Genomic DNA, 13,698 nt, shown 5'->3' with positions numbered 1-13,698 from the left:
GTCATTTCCAAGTTTTTCTTTTCATCAAACTGAAATTTGTCTCTTTGCCCTTCCATACATTCGGCTTCGTTTTGCCCTATGGAACCTAACAAAACAAGTATAATCCTTTTTCCACTTGAAAATGAAAGAAGTATCCTAGCAGAAAATAAATGTGAAAGAAAGAGTATTAACTGAGATATCAAGTGGCCTGAATTTTAGTCCTGTTCTGCATCTAATTAATTATGTGACTCTCAGCAAATCACTTATTCTCCCTCCTGGTTTACATTTACTCATCTGCAAAATGAGGAGGTTGGGTTAAATGATTACCAGTGGCCCTCCCAGCACTAAAATTCTGTGGCTCTAGAAAATCTCAAGAATGTGCCGTAGCAATGAAGATAATGAATGACCTTATGGATTTCTGCCACTGCTTTTAATAATCATTTTCACTTTCCAGATATTAGTCATACGTCTTTCATGTGTAAAGTAGCTTGATGTTTGCCTACTCAACTTGGCAAAATGAATTATGCTAGGTTGCCAGATATATTTATCTATAGCTAACATCTCTGTTTTCTAACCATAAGAATATTTAACATTATTTGCATTTTACTGAAATGACATCAATAGAAGGGATACTATGTCTGATAGCAAGCAGTGCCTCCAGTAGAATCTTTTGGAGGTTCTTTAAACTTTTTGTATGTTGGATGAAGGCATTTGCTTCTCAAATCTGCTATTAGTGATTAGGACTTGACTATTTCTGTTTCAGGAATCCCTGTGACATCACTGCAAACCCAGCTGAAAAGTACTTCCTTTTTAAAAAACTAGGAATTCTCTTCTTCATTGCAATCTGTGGGCTGCTATTTGTTTGTTTGGGGGGCAGGGCAGTTAAGTTTTTTAAGCCTTTGTGTTATTTTTTGAAATGCTAATAGAGAATGATCTGAAGTTTTGTTTTCTGCATGTGGTAGCCCAGGGAAACCCAAACATGAGTGGTTTCTACAGAAAGATTCCGAAGGAGACACACCTTCACTTATCAACTGGCCTTCCAGGTATCTCTCAGATTGAAACCGTGTGATTAGTTACTGCTTCTGTTGCTTCTGTTCTTTTTTCTTCTGGTTCTTCTCACCCATCATTTCATACCAGTTCCCTGCTTTTCAATGTCTGTGTTCTAGAAATGTGTTCAACAAATGACTACAAGAAGTCATTCCATACAAACCTGCTTGATCCCTCCCATTTTCCTGCCTGCCACTCACACATTTCTCCTTTCCCTTTCTCTTCTCTCCCCTCCTCTCCTCTCCTTTCCTCTCCCCTCCCCTCCTCTCCTCTCCTCTCCTTCTCTATTCTCTTCTCTCTCTCCCCCTCCCCCCTCCTCCTCCCTCCCTCTTCTTTTTTATTCCTGTAATTCCTTTTCCGTTCCTCCTTCTCCTTGGCCTTCTGATACTTAATTGAACAATCGTGTGTTTGGTGAAGAACTAAACAGCATTTTGAGTGGGTTTTCCCCCTCCTAGTTGTTTTCCTTTGGGATCTTTCTAACTTCCAACATGTTCCTCATCTTGTCTACCCCAACCTTAGCCTGCTTTCATTTCCTCTGCCATCCACACTAACAACTTGTTTTTGGTGGCCTTTCAAAAAGGCAAATTCAGGGTGTGGCTTAAAAAACAGATTTTTAAAATCCACTACAATTTCATTTTTAAGGTGGGGGAAGGGGGAGGAGGAAAGAGTAAGAATGAATAAGACCTTAAGACAAAGCTCCTATATACAAAGTTTCAAACAGACCCTCTGCTCTAGTCTGGTGATAGCATCCAAATTGTCCCTAATTAGAAGCACACATTCCCCTGGGAAGTTTAAGCCCCATTGCAACCATCTTTTGATTAACAAATGTTATGAATATGAAAACCTCCAACATTGCCTATTTTCTAGGAGGAAATAATAGCTGACTGTGCTTATTTCCAAGGCTTTGGGGAATAAACAGCCTTTTGTGTGCTTCTTTGCTTTTTAAAAATGAAGAGGGACATTGTAATCACAGGCATTTCGCATCCTGTGTCAAAAGAGCATCCATCACAGCTGGGAAAAACCAGGTTATTTAGAAAAAAATCTATTCTTTTTTAACATATATGTTGCAATTGAAAATGACCTTGCCCGCTAGTGTTGATATGGGTGAACTCTTTGATTTGTTTTTAGAAATGACTTTTTCCCTTGCCCTACCAATTCGTCGTTTAAAAAAAAAGTCAGTATCAAGTAATTAGGTATATTCTCCACCCATATGTGTGTGTGTGTGTGTGTGTGTGTGTGTGTTCCTTTATTCCTGCTTTAATGCAGAATACTTGAGCAAAGTGTAGACCTTGAAGTGACTTTAGTAACTTTCAGAAAATAGTTCTGTACTTATTCTAGGGCATTTATATGGCTCTAGAAATTATAGTCATGCCCACTTTAGATTTTGAAATATATAAACTGGTGGCATATTTCAAAAGGTGGTTTTGTTTTGTTTTGCCAAATGTAATGCCACTTTTCTTCTCACTTCTCCAAAGATCAGCAGCAACAACTGTCACAATTGGGACAAGCGTCTGATTGTCTCAGCCTGACATTTGGAATGTTGCTGCTACTGGAACTTACTACATCTATTTTCTACCCGTATGTTATCAGACCCCACAAGTATGTACCCAAATCAGAGTCGGCAGAGAAATCCTCCAGTCAGACCCTTCCTTTTTGTGGATGAGAAAACAGACCCATGGGGTCAAAATGACTGCCTATGGTCATACAGATACTTAGTGGCAGAGTTAATGATAGCTTTCTTCATCTAGTGCCGTCATACAGCAATAGCCATAAAAACCTTTAAACATTTTCCCTTCCCATTTTTTCACTCAAAACTAAAATGGCAGCTCTCATGCTCTGAGTGTTCATGCTTTTATTTGCCTCTGTGCAACAATGTGCTATTATTCTATTTGAGGAGAGGAATTTGTATGTCTCTATTTTAGAAATGATTAAAACTTCGTATGTATTGTTTGAAAAATATGAACGGTTAGCTGGTGCAAAAGGAGTTCTCAAGGATGATTTGGTTTTTTTCCCTCCTTGCTTGCTTTATTCTGAAAATAGTCCTGAAATTTTGAATCATCTTCTAAGTGATAATGAAATGACAATGATTTTATTTATTGGAAGTGTGTATAGGTATAAAAATGTCTCTGTTAGCCCATATTTGAGACTATGCATGTCTGAAGACATGCTAATCTCTGCACCCTGGAATTGTACTTAGGTTTGTTGACCCTCACTTCTGGATTTTTGTTACAAAAATTCAGAAACAAAACAAAGCAAAACACTTTGCATGGGTTACTGGAAATTGGAAAACATGCCAATGGAGTGGGGTACATAACTTGGAAGTTTAATAGGCACCTTTGATTCAGCATACTGCATATTCCCCTTTATGCCTTCAAATTCAGAGGGCATAAAATATTGAATTACTTTCCTTGTCCTTTATGGTCCACGATTGATGCATGCTTTTCTCCCCCTTCAAGCGTGACTGTGTTTTATGGTTTTCACCCTTTTTCTTTCTTAAAGAGTAAAAGTTAGAGAGAAATTGGTGAAAGAGGAAAGTGCTCGCAGCAGCCCTGAATGTACCTCAGATTCTTTACCTCAGAGGAAGCACCAGCCAGCCTCAGTCCATTGCATGTCTCTGCAGTCAGAAACATCTGCTTTTGACAGGGTGACCAGCAAGCCAGTCACTTCCACCCGCCAGCCAATCCATGGCTACATTCAGCGGGCTGGTCATGCTTACACTGCTAAGCTGGTAGCCTCTGAAAAACTAGAGAGTTTCTCTGGTAGCAGCCAGGCGGAACCAGCCGCTCCTGACATAACAAAATGTCCCGTGCCGAGTGCTACAGAAGAGGGAGGAAAGGATGAGAACATTGAGCTTCATATCTATGAGTCTGATACCAAAGAAGATACCTTTAGAACAGAAGCACTTGGGAAAAGCAGGAAAACCTACCTTGAGGCTCACGAGCAGGTGAAGAATGGCGAAGACTCTTCTGGAAGTAGCAACCAAAGGAGGCCAACAGTTAGCTCAGCTATCACAAGCAAGCAGAGAACCAATGCCTTAGAACCTTGGCAGAACCTTGAGAGCCAAGCCCAACCATCCGAAACCCAGGACCAGCCCCCTGAGCAAATTGGAAGGAGTGAAACGGTCATATATATACAAAATCCACCTGCTTCTGAGGCCACTCCCCCCAAACACCGCAAGCAGGAAGTCTCCACAATGAAGCACAAACTCTTCACTCGATCACTCTCTGATCACACTGGTGACCCCAAACCAGAAATCTTTAAATGCATGGAAACCGTTTCAAAGAAAGAGCCACAGTTTCAGCATGCAGGAGATGAGGCACAGCCTGGCGAAGTTGGCACAGTGGACACAAAAGTCTCTGTTGCCCAGCTCCGAAATGCCTTTCTGGAGTCTACTAGTGCCAACAAGAAATCTGAACTGTAGGTGACATTTCAAAAATATTCCTGGTGTGTCACTTGCACGCTCTTGGCAGTTTGTTTTTTCCCCTCACAATCTCAACATTCTTTGTGTCCTGCGTTGAAGCATATAGCTTAGCTCACAGACACATATAAGGCAGACTGGATGAGGAAATAGCCCCAAATCTACTCTTTTGCTTCTGCTTGCTAATGGAACAAGTATAATATTGATCAGCTGGAATGATTGGGTTTTTTTTTACCTTATTTTCATGCATGATAGAGGCATGCAGAGTGAATTAACAGTATCAGTGGATTGAGATGCATATATCTATGCTTTTATTCTATTTCTCTTTCTTCCTGTTTTCCTTTTTCTGTGTACTTTCTGTCCTCTGACTGTAAAAGTCAATCACGGGTTGAGCGGTCAACCACAGGGATTGATTTACCTACCAAAACGGAATGGGAGAGAGGGTCCCGGAAGCCGAGACGGTATTTTTCTCCTGGCGAAAGTAGAAAAACTTCTGAGAGATTTAGAACTCAACCTATAACTTCAGCAGAACGAAAGGAGATGGATAGGTAGGCATGTGTGTATATAGTTCTATAGGGAAAATTATGGTGTACTATCAAAAAAAAAAAATTCATAGAGGTGGTTCCAACATCACTTTAACAGAATTTTGGTTGTTGTTTCTGTTAACTATAAATTAGCAAAACCAACAAAACAAAACTTGACTGAAATTTGTTTGACTTGTTAAAAACATTTCTTTAAGAAAGTTGCAGATTGAATTGCAATAGTGTTCCTTTTAAAATAACAATACTAATTATTCAATTCTGAAGTTGTATAGAATTGTAAAAGAAATTGACAGTAATGCTTTTATGAAAAGAACATAAACTCAAATCATTTATATACAAACCTTTTATCCCATTTAGTTTTTATAAAATGGAAAAATGACCATTTTCAAAGTAAAATACTGCTTATTGCAGCTGTTGCCATTCATTCTTGCAAATGATGAGGTAGTTTTGATGCACCTGATTTTTTGCTAATAAATTGTTGTGACATCCTCAGTCTCATGTATAGAAATGGTAAGAATTTGCCCCTAACTTAAATGTTAATCACATTTTAAAAGATGTACTTGGTCCTCATTTCCCTCCACAAATTCTATGTTTTGCTGTAACTGCTTCCACCTACTCTGCCATGTCAACGGTGACTGCAAATGAGTTGCTCACAACCCAAATGCTACCAGGGTTATTTTCTTCTTCGTCAGAATATCATTATCTTTTTCTTTTTACCTTAAAAATGATGATTCATTTGTGTCATCCTCTCCAAACTAATTAATTTTCATTATTATTATTATTATCATTTTTAGATCCACTTCAAATTCAGAAATGCCAACTGCTGAGGGTAAGAATATCTATCCATAATACTACTACTGATACTAATATATCTTCTTTTTGAACCTCTCTTTCAACTTTAGATGAAAAAAAAAAAGAATTTAGGTTTTGGAACAAATAACATTACAAACTGTCACATGACATATTAGGTGCCTATCTGCTTTCCTTGTCAAATACATCACATTTCAGCACAATGGAGAATTAAGTTGCCAGGCCTTGAATAATCTTGATTTTTCCCCCACTGGGTTCTTAGACACAAGGGCTTTCAGAAACGCTTTTAGAAAATAGTACAGAAAAAGTGATTTAAACCAAAAAGGCATATTTTTCTTGTTGTTAATGTCAGTTAATATAAAAAGGAAAGTGACTAATGAATTTATCAATCCTTTCCATAAAGCTTATCTGTCTTTTTAAAAATACGATTTTATTGATATATTCTGTTTTTACATCATTTACATTTCTCAATGTGCTATTTCCCATGTCCCTCCCAGAGAGACATCCCTTATATCAAAGAATAAAAAAAAGAGGGGGAAAAAAACATTCAGCAAAACTAACCAACATAATAGAAAGAAGGGACATTATTGATAGAGTTTCACACTCATAATTCTCCACCTTTGCAAAAAAGAGTTGGGGTAGGTATCTTCTTAAAACTATTTTTTGGGAGCTAAACTTAGTCATAACTTCCCAGGATTCAGTCATTTTGTCATTGTTGTTCTTTCTTTTGTAGTCATTGTGCATATTTTTCTAGTTCTGCTTCCTTCATTTTGTATCCATTCATATACATCGTCTTATGTTTCTTTTTTTTTCATCATATTCACTATGTCTTACACCACATTAATTTTCCATTACATGTACTGCAATTTGTTCAGCCGTTCCCCAATCAATGAGCATTCACTTTGTTTCCAGTTCTTCCAAATTATGAAAAGTGCTGTTATAAATGTTTTTGTCATCTCTGGGAAAATATCCTTAAAGCAAAATTACACAGTCATTTATTGGAAAACCAGGGAAACAGGAAAGGGATTATTATTCCTGGTGATTGCAATAAACATTTCTTAATTGAAGCTTGATTCCAGTTGAAAATGTTACTGATTGTTATTTTTCTTAGTAAACTTACTATTGTGGTTTAAAAGGACTAAATGCTTAAAATGGAAAACTTACATGATTTTTAATTCATTGTTCTTTGCAGATGAAGAAAAATTGGATGAACGCGCCAAGCTGAGTGTTGCTGCCAAAAGGCTTCTTTTCAGGGCAAGTGTGCAGGCTAGGCCATCTTTCTAAAAATCTTAGTACAGAGAATCCCAGATGTTAGCATTAGAAAAGGCATCAGGGGTGATCCAGGTCAATGTATACCCCAAGCATAAATCCCACTCTGCAACATTCAGGCTCTGTTTGAGTACTAATTGAAAGCACTATTCAGCCTACCACTTCCATCTACAGCTCACAGGTCTGTAGTTAATGCCAGTTCATGAGAGGTTCTAAAAGCTATCCTGTCCTGTCCTGCATAGCATTCCAGCTGTGCCCTTGAAGAGTTTTCAGGGGCTATATTTTTACTCCCTCCATGGTGCCAGTTTTCACAGCATGTTTGTGTTGCTGGTAATAAGAGCTACCTCTCAAGAATGACACCTGGCAAACACCAGGGAGAAACTCAGCAGACACATTTTGCTAGGGCAGTCTTCTTCTTCCCCAGGTCAGACATTCAAACATATTTCTAATCCTAGGAAATGGAAAAATCATTTGATGAAAAAAATATTCCAAAGCCACGTTCCAGAAATGCAGCCGTGGAGCGACGCCTGCGCCGTTTGCAGGACAGATCTCACACACAACCCATCACCACTGAGGAAGTGGTCATTGCAGCAACGTAAGTCTCCCTCCTGTGTTGGACTTGGCTTAAGATCCTGTTTTGGAAGTTAAGAGCCAGTGGGGGAGATCATCAAGTGAAAGTTTGTGCCTAGACAATGACTTTCTTCCCTCTAGCCCGTGACTTTCTAAATATAGTACTTCTTCCAAGGAGATTTAGAACCTGAAGAATTACCTAGCAGGAGACATCTTGAGTAATGGCAGATTTGGGGTTTGGTCTTAAATCTACAGCCAATTTGTACCCCAGTGTGCAGGAAATTGGCTTTAACTTCAATTCCATCTTGTTCAGGGATTTTTTTTTATTACAGTTTACTACCAGGTCTCCCTTAACTTTAATATTTTGTTACCTGAAGGTCCTGTCAAATGCTGGCAGGCCCTGCCAAGTGGGAAGGGCTTAGAGTAAGAGGCTAGCAATGGATGATGTGTCCATTGCCTGAGGACCAGACTGACCAATTCCAGATATACTCATCTTCAGAAGGTTGGCCACCAACCGAATTTTTTTGACCACAACAATTCATGAGGACAGTTGACTAAGGGTGGTCTGCATCAATGGAGGGAGGCCCCCAGCCACAGTGAAAGCAGAGATCCTGGCATTTTGAAATATTTTCTTATCTTATATTTAGCCTTAATTTAACAACAGACAACAACAGCAACAACCCAAATTCATTCAGGGAGTTACTTCTTTCCCTGAGAAAAAGATTTTAGATTTGTTGTTGTTGTTCCTGTTCTTGCCTCTTATGAATTTGCCCAACGTAGCCCCCTACCCAAACCATTCTTGACATCTGTTGTACAGAAGTGTAGATCACTTGAGTTATTGACACCTTCAAGTGGTTCTTGTCATGCCTTATGTGTTAAGTTCTATGAACTTCATGGCCATAAAGTGAGACATTCATAATGCCCCTGTTTTCCATACATTAAAATTATGTGGGCTTGGACTAAGTTCTCTCCAAACATACTGCAGTTCATGTTAAAAAAAAAATGATAATAATCATAGTAGTAACCGGGCATTACCTCTGGGAAGAAAAAGTAAACTCAAGCAAAAAAGATCAAGGTACAGGATCAAGAAATACTACTTTTGCTATTCCTCTATCATGTGATTAATAGAGCGGTGGTTGAATTAATGAAACATTAAGTTAATAAAGAAAACTGTTGACCAGTTGACAATCTGTTAATTCACTGGTAGTTTATTCAATTGATGATTGATATTAGGTGGTTCATGGACTTTAACTATTAGAATGTATATGACTTCCATTTCGATGGATGCTCCTGTTGGGTAAGGACTGTTTTTTTGCCTTTCTTTGTATCATCACTGCCTAGCACAGTGCCTGGCACATAGTAAGTTCTTAGTAGATGCTTACTGATTGACTGAGAACCTCTACAAATAATTTGGTTTAGAGCAGGATGACCAACTTTTAGGTAAATTCCATATCTTAGGGTTTGTGTCTTCCAGTTTCTTTTCAAATTCTGTTGTAATTTTGTGAAAGTCCTTAGCAAAGAGCTTTGTAAAACTATTTATTTGTTTTATCTTTTCTGTACATAAAATCGTGCTTTCCTTAATGCTTCTTTTCTTCTCTCTCTTTGTGAATTTTCCATCTTTGGCAATTGCTTTTAAAGGGAATCTATCCCTGCTTCACATTCTGTGACCAGCCACACTGTCATGCCAAGAATCCCTAATCCCACTGTAGTTAAGAGTCCTGTACAACCTACCAGGTACTGGAGAGAAACACCCGCATGTGGCATTGAATGCAAACTGCTAGACAGCAAACACAGCTTTAAAATCTTAAACGTCTTTCATATGTTTGACAAGTCAATGCAATGAGTTGTTCTAGGAATGTGTGGCATTTTGTTTTGTCATAATGTAGAGTACTGATAACTTCATTTCGGCCTGCATGAGGAAATTCAGTTTGTTTGCTTTTGTGTTAAGTGTTTGGCCTTGGACCACCCTAACTTCACTTACCCATTTTGTTTCCCATAAAGAAATTCATTTCAAAAGAATTGCATCTAGAGGGAGTTAACAGTCTTGCATGTGTTAAAGAAAGAATGGGAACATCTTATTTTTATGTTTTGTTTTTTATCTTGAATCCAAGAGGTAGCTATTTCTTTCTCAAGTAGCTTGTATGTTGATTGCTGCCTATTTCCAATTCATAACCTCTTGCAATACGAAAGAATAACTTGAGGCAGCTAGGTGGCGCAGTGGATAGAGCTCCAGCCGTGGAGTCAGAAAAACCTAAGCTCAAATCCGACCTCAGACACATAACACTCACTAGCTGTGTGACCCTGGGCAAGTTACTTAAGCCTGATTGCCTCACCAAAAAGCAAAAGAAAAGAATAACTAATGATACGATTATCCCCAGACAGGTGGGCAGCTTTTACTCTTCCTCTTTTACAACCTGTATTCCAGTACTTTAAGTTTTTGTAAATGGTCTTGTTTCAGTAAACACATGATGGTAGAATATGGTACAAGTCAGAGGAAAGAACAATCAAAGAATGGGAAATGCTGATACCAAAATGTAGCTGGTGAAACCTGTACAGAATCAGGACTCCCTTTGGGAAGTATTGAAATGCCAGTTAGAGCCACACTGAACCAGAAAGACAACCAGTACCCCAACATTAATGGCTCCATCCTCCACTGGGAACAGAGATACTGTGCCAGGGTCTGGGGTACTTTAGTGAGGATTTAGTAGTTAATTAGTCCATGCCAGGTTGCACTAATTATAAAGTCCAGAGATAGTATCTAGCAAGGGAGGCAAACACCTTTGTGAACATATTCCTGAGTTTAGGGTGATTAAGTAAGTCATGGGCCCCCATCTTCAGGCAGAAGTGGAATAAATTTGTTCCTTTCTTAAAAGCTTCTTTTGGCATTTACTGGGAATTTCAGATGTATGTAGATTCTGAATATCAATAGAAACCTATAGGAGAAATTGCTCTGATGAATAGCTGAGAAGAATCTCTCAATTGAATCTAGTTTGACCCACCCCAGTGAATATCTCAACCCCCATGGTGTGTAGACCAGGCTATGGATAAGAAGACTATTCTGTTGCCCATTCCTAAATAAACTGGGGGAGGGAAAGTTAACTACAGGCATGTATGTCTCATGAGATGTTTCCTTTGGCCTAATTTATTTTTGACACTTAGAAATATACAAATTTTCCTTATAAACAAGAATGTGCATCCCCAGCATCCTTTACCTTTTTTGACAGTGAATTGTTTCTTTGTTTGCTTGTTTTAAGAACAAGCAATGTCATAACTCACTCCGGGCTCTTCATTGACGATAATGTTGCTGTCTCACTGGGGCTGCCCTGGAGTTCTGAAGAAGTCAGCTCCGTCACTGTATCCCTGGCTGTTCTACTTAGTTGCTGAATGACTGCATATAGTTACCCTCGCCATTTCTTTGTTTAGGGGCCAAATAGGAAACGACAAACCCTTTAGAAAAAAATTAACAGAGCACATTTTTATGACAATGATTTGAGGGCATTAAACCATAAACTAGTGGGTGTGTTATGGTTTTTTCTCCCTATTTGTAAACTGACTTTGTGTTACTTTCAGTTTGCAGGCATCGGCACACCAAAAGGCACTAGCTAGAGAGCAGGCAAATGAGGCCAAAGATTCTGCTGAACAAGGTGAACCTGATTCCTCCACTCTGAGCTTAGCAGAGAAGCTGGCCTTGTTTAACAAATTGTCTCAGCCGGTCTCAAAAGCGATTTCTACCCGAAACAGAGTGGACACTAGGCAGAGGAGGATGAATTCTCGTTACCAAACTCAACCAGTCACACTTGGAGAAGTGGAACAGGTGTGTACACGCTGACCGATTTTTACTTACTGCCTCCTCTGATGGACAAAAGAGCTCAAATGTTCTCTTTTAGCTATTGGTTTAGGGAGTTTAAGTGACCTACCTCTAAACTCCATTAGCCTGTAGGTGTTGCAGTGATTTTATCCCAAGAAAGAAGGCTGCCAGTAATAGTTCCTTTTTATTTATTCTTCAAAAATAATTTGGAGAGAGTTTGCTATAGTGGAGGGACAAAAGAATGACCTTTCTTTTACCCTTATTCCCTTTTTCCTTTTAAGGAGACTTTATGTAACTATGTTAAGTAGTTTTTATTCATCCTTAATATTCTTTCCATCCTCCCAACAGGACTTGTGAAAGCCACCACTGAATGTGGTGGTCTTCTCATATGAATCTGGAAGTTAGACTTATGTGAGTTATATTTTTTTTTTAATCGATCAGGTTCAAAATGGAAAACTCACTCCCTTCTCCCCTACTATTAACACATCTGTGTCTACTGTGGCATCAACAGTTGCTCCAATGTGTGCAGGGGATCTACGAGCTAAGCCATCGGGGGAAGAAAATGCAGGTGCTGCTGACTTTGCATTCCATTCAACGATGGAAAATGCAGACGCCCCAGTGAAGAGCATCCTAAAGTCACAAGTGTGGCAACCTTTGGGAGAGGATATCAGAAGTCATCGAGGATCGAGGGAATTTGGAGAGACGGAAGCTGAAAGAGTCCTAGCTCAAGATGAGAGTGAGATGAAGAAGAACAGGTCCTTTGAGGAAGAAGGGAGTTCCTGCTTCTTCCCAAATAAAAGTGGGGAAAGGGACAACCAAAGAAAATTTGCTCCAAGAAAAGGTAGCATGGAGCACACTGACCTCCTAGTGCCATGTCATCATGAAGAGCTTCGGGGGTTTTTGGTCTCCAAAAGCACTGGGCAGGGCAAACAGGACCTGAAGGAAATGCAGTCCTTGGAAGAGAAGATGGATTTGGAGAATGGCACAAGAAGCAGATTCATGCTAAGAGGTAAAAGGGATTTTCTATAAACTTCTTGTTCTCCCCCTGGATTTTTATAAACTAGTTGTTGTTGGGTTGTTTGGTTTTTTGAGGTTTTTTTTTTTTTTGCTTGATTTGCTATATTTGCTTCCTAAATCACAAGTACTAGCAGAGATTTGAAAAATCTATATAACACATGACAACTCAAAATTCTCCTTTTTACTCAGAGTGTTTCAGTGTGTTAAAAGCAAAACTTTTTATTCTTATACTAATACCTGGAAATTCTGTAAGGTGTTTCACTAATTTTAGTCAGTATTTTACATACATTATTACCCTTCTTCTCCTCACAACATTCTATGAATCAGAGGCCAGGCCTTTTATCTCTTTTTATTTTTAAAAATGGTCATTTTTTTTTTAAATAACAGATTGATTGACTCAATTTAACCCAGTGGAGTCTGAGCTCAGGGGCTCCTGCCTTCAAGCCCCACCTCCCCTGGACACTTTTCTTCTCTTTATGCAACACTGTGAAACAACAAAGGCATATTTAATTGTTGTTGTTGCTGTTGTTTATTGTTACACAGCCCCATTATCAATCGCAAAGCCAGAAGGGTTGCTCCCAGGAAATCTAGAAGTGCCCATAGTTAACTTGAACTTCCTGTGTGCTAACTATGAGAATAGGATCAATTGTCATTAAATAATTTGCCCTGCAGTCCTTGGGTGATTTGTGCTTTTAAAACCTGATGGGCTGCATATTTTCATAGAGCTCAACATGCAAAGAACTGACTGCTTGGCATGGTGGATAGAAAGCGGGACTCAGAGGTCAAGGTCCTCTTCTGATATTTGCTAGCTAGGTGAACATGGACCAATCACTCCACCTTTCCAAGCTTCAGCTTCCTGTATTGCAAAATAGGAATAATGGTCCCATGTGACCTGCCTCAACCAGACGTGGTATGGCAGTCAGGAGAGAGAACCGGCTTTAGAGTCATGAAGGTGGGGCAGATCACTTCACCTGTCAAGGCTCCCTCGCCTCTTCCTCTCCCCCCCGCTTTCCTTTCATCCTCCCCCTCCCCCCATACCACCTCCCAACCCCAACTCTCTAAGACCATTAGGTGCAGCAGAGGTGCTGATTTGCTCTGGTAAAAAGTTTCTTCCTGAGAATACCCTTCACCAGTGAAACCATATGTCTGAACAGAAACAGAAACCTTTGGTCATGGATTTATTGTGAGTAGCAAATGAGATCATGTATGGAAAGCACTTTGCCAATCTTTAAGCTTTA

General features: G+C 39.2%; 1 protein-coding gene across 1 annotated transcript in view; it reads left to right on the top strand.

The window, feature by feature from the left end:
- The window catches only part of SVIL (supervillin), a 160,880-nt gene that overhangs the window by 94,616 nt on the left and 52,566 nt on the right, over positions 1-13,698 (top strand). The window contains exons 7-14 of the mRNA XM_027841567.1: positions 942-1,022; positions 3,526-4,443; positions 4,822-4,992; positions 5,781-5,815; positions 6,989-7,050; positions 7,521-7,660; positions 11,206-11,449; positions 11,885-12,452. Of these exons, the coding sequence (XP_027697368.1) occupies positions 942-1,022; positions 3,526-4,443; positions 4,822-4,992; positions 5,781-5,815; positions 6,989-7,050; positions 7,521-7,660; positions 11,206-11,449; positions 11,885-12,452 (2,219 nt within the window). The remainder of the gene's footprint in view (positions 1-941; positions 1,023-3,525; positions 4,444-4,821; positions 4,993-5,780; positions 5,816-6,988; positions 7,051-7,520; positions 7,661-11,205; positions 11,450-11,884; positions 12,453-13,698) is intronic.

The sequence above is a fragment of the Vombatus ursinus genome, unplaced genomic scaffold (genome assembly GCF_900497805.2).
Source record: "Vombatus ursinus unplaced genomic scaffold, bare-nosed wombat genome assembly UNPS02014861.1, whole genome shotgun sequence".
In the NCBI taxonomy this organism is placed as follows: domain Eukaryota; kingdom Metazoa; phylum Chordata; class Mammalia; order Diprotodontia; family Vombatidae; genus Vombatus; species Vombatus ursinus.
This window is presented reverse-complemented; position numbering and strand designations above follow the sequence as displayed.